Source organism: Asparagus officinalis, chromosome 10, assembly GCF_001876935.1.
Source record: "Asparagus officinalis chromosome 10, Aspof.V1, whole genome shotgun sequence".
Taxonomy (NCBI): domain Eukaryota; kingdom Viridiplantae; phylum Streptophyta; class Magnoliopsida; order Asparagales; family Asparagaceae; genus Asparagus; species Asparagus officinalis.
The window spans coordinates 387070-394960 of record NC_033803.1 but is presented as its reverse complement, the minus strand read 5'-3'; the positions used below and the strand labels follow the sequence as shown (position 1 = coordinate 394960).

General features: G+C 36.2%; 2 protein-coding genes and 1 long non-coding RNA gene across 3 annotated transcripts in view; 2 read left to right on the top strand and 1 right to left on the bottom strand.

Annotated features, from left to right (window-relative positions):
• LOC109825615 (leukocyte receptor cluster member 1 homolog) overlaps window positions 392–7891 on the bottom strand; it is a 20394-nt gene continuing 12894 nt past the window's right edge. The window contains exon 3 of the mRNA XM_020392475.1: window positions 392–755. The gene's annotated coding sequence lies outside the window, so the exon portion shown is untranslated. The remainder of the gene's footprint in view (window positions 756–7891) is intronic.
• LOC109825375 lies at window positions 4899–6659 on the top strand. Its single transcript, XM_020392231.1, has one exon. The coding sequence runs from the start codon at window positions 4899–4901 to the stop codon at window positions 6657–6659; it is 1761 nt and encodes a 586-aa protein (XP_020247820.1).
• LOC109825616 lies at window positions 7005–7571 on the top strand. The gene is made up of 3 exons (XR_002243045.1): window positions 7005–7284; window positions 7380–7468; window positions 7545–7571. It is a non-coding gene; the product is annotated as an uncharacterized LOC109825616 (long non-coding RNA).

Below are 7891 nucleotides of genomic sequence, written 5' to 3'. Positions count from 1 at the left end.
AGTTTTTTGTTCATTTGGAATGAATGCAAATAATTAGCAAGAAGATTTAATTTATGTATACATATTTGTCTTAGTAACATAGGATTCTTCCACAGGAAATGCCTGATTAAACTAAAATTTTAAGTTCTTAAGAACTATCGTAGATCAAAGGCTACTATAGGAACCGTCTAAGAAGCATTCAAAATAGGAATCTTAGGATTCTTCTTCTTCCTTTTTTTTTTTTGGTTACTGAAGTAATCATCACTGAATATGAACCATCTCCAGCAGGATTCACCAAAATATATGTATTTAAGAGCGAGCTTTACAAATCATTGACCACGCATGCAAGATGAAATTCTTGGAAAGTCGTGAATGCCACATGGAGAATTTTCCAGCTAGAATGTACGTAGAATTCAGAAAAAACAAAAGTTTAACGTCCGCATAGAGACAAGTGATGATAACATCCAGCAATATCGTCTGCTTCCACTCGTACATAAATGCTACAGACGTATCCCTTTACAAAATATAATAAAAGAACAGAACAAAAAAACCAGAACAAAAACCACACAAATTACAGAAATACAGCAGTACAGCCATTTGTATAAGATTCAAATTCTAAGTAGTTTCACTTCAGAATACATGAGAACAAACTGTTGTAAAATTCTGATCTAATCTCCCATTCTCTCGGCTCTAGAAGCTCACGAACGAGTTGCAGCAGGTTAGTATCCTGATGCAGGATTGATCTTAATTCTCATTAGGCTAATACAACCTCCAACCTGAAAAGGGATACATTCCTGTGAAGTTAGATCCAATATAGATAATACATATTTACTGCAAACATTTATCTTTTGCAAATGAAATCTATCATGTGCATGCAAATAGAGATGGCCATGCATGCTTATGCGGGACACGAATCTTTTGCAAATGAAATCTATCATGTGCATGCAAATAGAGATGGCCATGCATGCTTATGCGGGACACGAATCTTTTGCAAATGAAATCTATCATGTGCATGCAAATAGAGATGGCCATGCATGCTTATGCGGGACACGAATCAGGTGAAATCGTGAGTTATTCCGGGAAAGCCACGAATTTTGAAGCAAACATACTTAAATCGCCATTATGTCGGAATGGAAAAAACCACATAAAAAGTATCACATAAAATCACAAATTTTGATGTACACATACTAAAATTCCATTGAGCCTAAACAGACAGAATATTAAAAAACCGCGGATTATAAACCATGAAGATCAAGAATTTTCAAATATGCATACCTCATTGTCATTCAGCCAGGATGGTCAATAACAAACAATATCGTGGGTTATAGCCCATAAAATCGTGAATTTAAAATTACATGTACTTAATTGTCCTTATGTTTCACAGTTGAAACAGAAAATTTATTTTATGGGTTATAGTCCATAAAAGTAGCTGATTTTGAAATAAGCACACTTGATAATCACTAAGTCAAAACAAAAGAAAAACAGATTAAAAAATTATGGATTATAGCCCATAAAATCGTAAATTTCCAATGAATCAAAACAGACAAAAATGATTAAAAATTTAGTAGGTTATAGTCCACAAAATTGAGAATTTTCCAATATGCATAATTTATCGCCATTGAGTAGGAAAAGGTAAGTAACAGACAAAAGTTTTGAGTTATCGCCCATGAAATTGCAAATTTTGAACTGTGTACTTAATTACCATTGAGTCAAAACAAAAAAGGGGTAAAAATTATGGATTGTAGCACATAAAATCACAAATTTTCATGTAGTGTGCTTAATTCCCCTGGGGCCGAAACGAGCAAAAATGATAAAAAAAATGTTGGGTTATATAGTCATAAAAATTAGTAATTTCCAAATACACATATCTTATCACCATTGAGTAAGAATGGGTGATAACAAACAAAAATCACGGATTATAGCCAATGAAATCTCAAACTTTAAAATATGTGTAATTAATTATCCTTAAGTTGAAATAGATAAAAATCATGGGTATAGTACATGAAAGTGGAGAATTTAGAAGTATACTAAATTGCCATCGAGTTGAAATAGAAAAAATGGATAAAATTATGAATTATAGCTCATAAAATCGATAATTTGATGTACACATACTAATTCTCATTGGGTCGAAGCAGACTAAAATTCAAACATTATAGATTATAGTCCATAAAAATCAAGTGTTTTCCAATACGCATATTTTACGTAGGTAATAGCCATGAAATTGTGAATTTTGAACTATACATACTTAATTTCCCTTAAATTTAAATTAAGAAAATCAAGGGTTATAGTCCATGAAAGTCGTGAATTTGGAAGTAAACATATTTACTTGCCACTGAATCGAAAAAGAAAAAAAACATAACAATTAGGGATTATAACATATAAAATCGCACATCTTGATGTATGCACACCAAATTCCCATCTGGTCGAAACAGACAAAAATGATTAAAAATCGTGGATTATAATCCATGAAAATCGAGAATTTTCAAATACGCTACTTTATTGTCATTGAGTCAAAATGGACAATAACAGATATTAATTGTGGGTTATAGGAAATTGAGAATTTTGAACTATGAGTACTTGATTGTCTTTAAGTTGAAATAGAAAAAAAATATGGTTATGGTCCATGAAAATAATAGATTTTGAAATAAGTATATATTTAATTGTCAGAGTCGAAACGAAAAAAACATATAAAAATTATGGATTATAGCATGTAAACTCAAGTTTTCATGTACTCGTACTTAAATCTCATTGGATTGAAACCATAGTTATGCGATCCCCTGATTCCACCCCCTCCCCACCCGAACCTTCATACAATTCCTGCAAACTTATTTCCCGTACATTTGCCGGCTGATTCCACCAATACACGAATTGGTTTCCCAAAATTAGTGTACCACCTACAAGTATGTGGGACGCAGAGTTTCATTAAGGGCACATGCGCAAGACGCAACGCAATGTGCGAAACTAAGTGAATGGAGGCGCACAACAAAATATATGAGCCAATGACTTTATTGTAACTAAATACTTACGTAAATAAAACGTGAAATGAAACCATGATCCCAACACGAACTATGTGAAAAAATAGAACAAAGAACAAACTTCATAAAAAGAAATATTTAAGTAGTTTGTATGAAAAAATATTGAAATTTTGAAATGCATATATAGCTTTCTAGAATCTACTTTTCTACTATATACTTCGGAAAACGTTAAGAGCACCCAAAAAAGATTTATAACATACCACTATCCGAACTTGCGTACCGGAGCAAACTACCCTCCATCAAATCCAAATCTTTTAAGTGACAAATTGCCTACCCAAATTGGTACCATGACCCAACTACGTACAGTGTACTGTGTAACTAGGTCGAAACAAACAAAAAATGATAAAAAAAAATCGTGTTATATAGTCCATAAAAACTGAGAATTTTCAAATGCACATATTTTACCACCAACGATTTGAAATGGACAATAACAGGCTAAAATTGTAGTTTATGACCCATGGAATAACGAATTTTGAAATGTGTATTTAATTGGCCTTAATTTGAAATAGTCAAAAAAATCTTGAGATATTGTCTATAAACATCGTGAATTTTGAAGTAAATATACTTTATTGTCATTGAGTCAAAACGAAAGAAAAGGATAAAATTTATGGATTATGACTCATAATATTACAATGTTTGATATACGCATACTTAATTGTCATTGCATCGAAACAAACAAAATGATTAAAAAATTTGTTGGTTATAGTCCATGAATATAGAAAATTTTCAAATACGCATAATTTATTATCATTCAGTCAAGCTGGAAAATAACAAATAATAATCATAGGTTATAGCAATCAAATCACAAATTTGAACAAGTACTTAATTGTCCTTAAGTAGAAATAAACAAAAACTAGAGGTTATGATCCATAAAAGTCGCGAATTTTAAAATAAGAATACATCATACATAATTGCCATTGAGTCAAAATAGGAAAAAAATTATGGATAAAAGCTCATAAAATTGAAAATTTTGATGTACGCAAACTTAATTCCCAATTGGTAGAAACGAACAAAAATGATAAAACTCATGGGTTTATATGCTAAAAAACAAAATTTTCAAGGAGAAATTTTTAAAACAGCCCTTTTTTCAATTTTATTGGGCAAAATCGACCGTCTGACAAATTAATTAGCAAAACCGACCGAAAAGGGTCGTTTTTGCAATTACGGAACTGCACGGGACTAGCAATCCCGTGCAGTCCGCCTAACCCACCAGCTCGTCATTCTTTCGTTCATTCCGCTCGTGATCACTCTCCCCCGAAGAAAAAAAAACCCTCGACTCGTCGACCCCCGCCGCCGACCACCGCCGCCGACCACCGCCATTTGCACGTGACCATCCGTCGCTCTCGTGACCGATCACCGCCGCCGACCACCGCCATTTGCACGGGCTAGGGTTTTTTTCGTTCATTCCTCTCGTGACCAGTCCGCCGCTCTCGTGACAGCCCTCCGACCTCGTCACGCCGCCGACACCATCGACCCTCACCAAACCCCCATCCTCAGGTGTGTTTTTCTTTTTAATTTTGCTGTTAATTTTTGAGAGGGATATTCATCAAATTTTGCTAGAATTGAGTGAATAATGTGATTTGGGAGTTAGGGTTTAGTTTAGCAATTATTTACATATGAGAGGGTTTAGCAATTATTTTTAAGAGGGATATTCATCAAATTTTGCTAGAATTGGGGGAATAATGTTTTGGCTGTTAATTTTGCTAGAATTGGGTAGGATTAGTTTTTATTTTGTGCAATAGGATGAATAATGTGATTTGGGAGTTAGGGTTTAGTAATTATTTACATATGATGAATAATAATTAGGGGTTTAGCCATTATTTGGGATTTATTCAGATATTAATAGATTATTTGCATATGATGGACTGCGTATTTTCAGTTTCGATGACGAACTCCATATCCATTATTTGTTTCTTTAATGGGAGCCTCGGCGTCGGAGTGAATAATTTGCCGGTGTATGATGGAGGTTCTCGGAAAATGTTCATGCTATCTAAGTCGTGTAATTTTGATGGAATGACTAGGGAAATACACAGAGTTACTAAAATTAAGAAAGAAGAATATACAATTAGGGTGTTCTTCAACTGTCCGATAAATGAGAGTAGAACTATTGCCGTGGAGATTACCGAAGATGAGGAATTGAATGACATGAAACAATTAGTCGAGAAGCAAGCGTCAATTGAGTTGTTTATTGAGAAGTATCCGATTCAGGAATTTGCCCAAGTTTCACGACCTCAAGGAGAGTTTTCTCGGATGCTTGACTTAGACAACGAGTCGATTGGTTTTATGACATCTCCAAGTCAAGAGCCATGGTCTCAACCACAACATTTAAGTGAGTATTCTATCGGTGGGACGTCAACTAATATATTTAACGACGCTTCAGGTCATGTTACGGGTTACCCACCAGTCGGAGCAATTATAGAAGATGAAGCAGATGATGATTCAGATCATTTTGAAGAAGATGGCGTGCAAATTGATAGCATGCATGTGGCAGCTGGAATAGATGATGACGCCCGTTGGATGGAGCAATTTAACGTTAACAATGATTATGTGGAAGCTGAAGATCCGTTGCCCGACGAGTTTCATAATGAGGATTGGATAAATACTTCTCAAGCTGGATTTGTTGATGTTGGGCCAAATTTACAACGACCTGAGGACTTCACTTTTAAAAAAGGGGATCTATTCGAGAGCAAGGAGGCACTGATCTTTGCAATCCGAGAATGGTCCATCAAGAATCGGGTCAAATTCAAGCCGGTAAAAACTAATGCAACAAACTACAATGTGAAATGCTTCTTTAACGATAAGAATGAAGTAGAGAACGCAAATGAGCAAGATGAGAGAAATAAAAAATGTCCTTGGTTGCTAAATGCCGCTGTGAGAAAATCATCAAATGGGCAATTTGTAATATGTAGATATTGCGGACTTCATACATGTTGCAACCCGTCGGTGGATGTCGATGATTATTCTGCATCTTCTTCTTATATATGTAAGCTAATTATGCCTGAAGTTAGAGCTGAACTTGATCTGAATGCAGGTCAGATATTTCAGAAGGTATATGACATGCGGGGGATTAAGATATCTAAATATAAGGCATATGATGCAAGGAGGAAAGCGTTGTCTAAAATTTTTGGAGATTGGGAAAAATCATATGAATTACTTCCACGGTATCTTAAAGCTATCAAACGAAATAATCCGGGTACTGAATACGAAATATTATCCGAAGAGATTGCACCGGGTATGGAGAGGTTCACTCGCGTGTTTTGGGCATTTGGTCCTGCTATTAAGGGCTTCACTTTTTGTCGTCCGCTATTGAGCATTGATGGTACACATTTATATGGAAAGTACAAAGGCGTGCTTCTTGTAGCGACCGGTGTAGATGCAAATGGCGGGTTATTTCCTCTAGCATTTGCAGTCGTGGAGGTGGAGGATACGTCTAGTTGGAAGTGGTTTTTTGAACTTATATACAAGTGGATTCCAAGTGTCCGTGCGCCAAGAATAATTACCTTTATTTCGGATAGGATGAAAGGAATTATAAGGGCGTTACATGAGGGTTTTAGTGCACCACATCACCATCAATATTGTTTAAGGCATATAAGAGATAATTTCAAGAAAAAACACGGTGAGATTAATTTGCAAAATCTTTTGTGACAAACCGGGTGTGCGACCGACACATTAGTGTATGAACATTGCAGGGAGAAAATCAAGTCTTTGTCATTAGATGCACATAATTGGATTGAAAATAACTTGAAGCCCCAATTCAAGCATCGGTGGGCATTATGTAAGGATGAGAGTGTGCGGTTTTGCATGATGACGACTAATTGCTCTGAGAGCTTTAACGGCGTTCTTAAAGGAGCACGAGCTATGCCAATACAATCTTTGGTTGCGAGAACATTCTATAGACTAAACGCATACTTCAACAAAAGGTGCTAGAATTCCCATGTACTTGCGGCTTCTTCTAATCAGCCGGGAGGTGCTAGAATTCCTAGAAATCGGTATTGCTCGCCTTGGTATTCAACAGCTCACTATCAAAAGACATATAGTGAGAGTTTTCATCCACCTGATGATAGTCGGTATTGGCCTGAATATAATGGACCACGTATAATTCCACCTCAGTACCGGAGACAAGCAGGTCGACCACGATCTGTGCGAATTAGGGGAACCATGGATCAAGGGCGAGAAGGAGTGGTCAAGCACAAAAAATGTAGTCTTTGCAAACAACCGGGACATACTCGACCTCGTTGTCCATCTAGACACAATAGATAGCAACTAATTGGTAATTTATATCATTTTTTTATTTTTATATACTTTAATAAAGAAACTGAATTACTATATGATTGATTATTGACATGTGTATAATTGTATGTGCAGGTTTGTACACCATGGATCCTGGGCCGGTTAGTGATGAGGTCTTATATGACCAGGCTCAGCATCGTTCACATATTATATCCTGTACAGAGGTAATTCAGTTACTTTATAATTGCAATATTTGCATTTACATAATATTGTATTCTTATACTATCATTTGTTGTACAGAGAGGTCCGAGTATCGTTATGGTTGATCAGTGTTGTAAAAAGCGGCAAAAAGCGGGGCTATCGCGGCGCAAATCGCGGAAGCGGGGTATCAGCGCTACGCGGAAGGCATAAGCGGCTTGGTTAAGCGGTAAAAACCGCTTTGTGCTCGAATTGCGCGATTTAGCGGGGTTTTAGCGGGTTTTAGCGGGTAAAAGCGCTTAAAAGCGCTAATAACGCTATTCACCGCTTCAACCTTTAAACCGAACTTTTCCCCGCACCCGACCCAAACCCAACCCGCTTACCCATTTCTACTTAAAAGGCCTCAGTTCCCATCTGCCCTAGCCGCCTCAGTTCCCATCTGCCCTAGC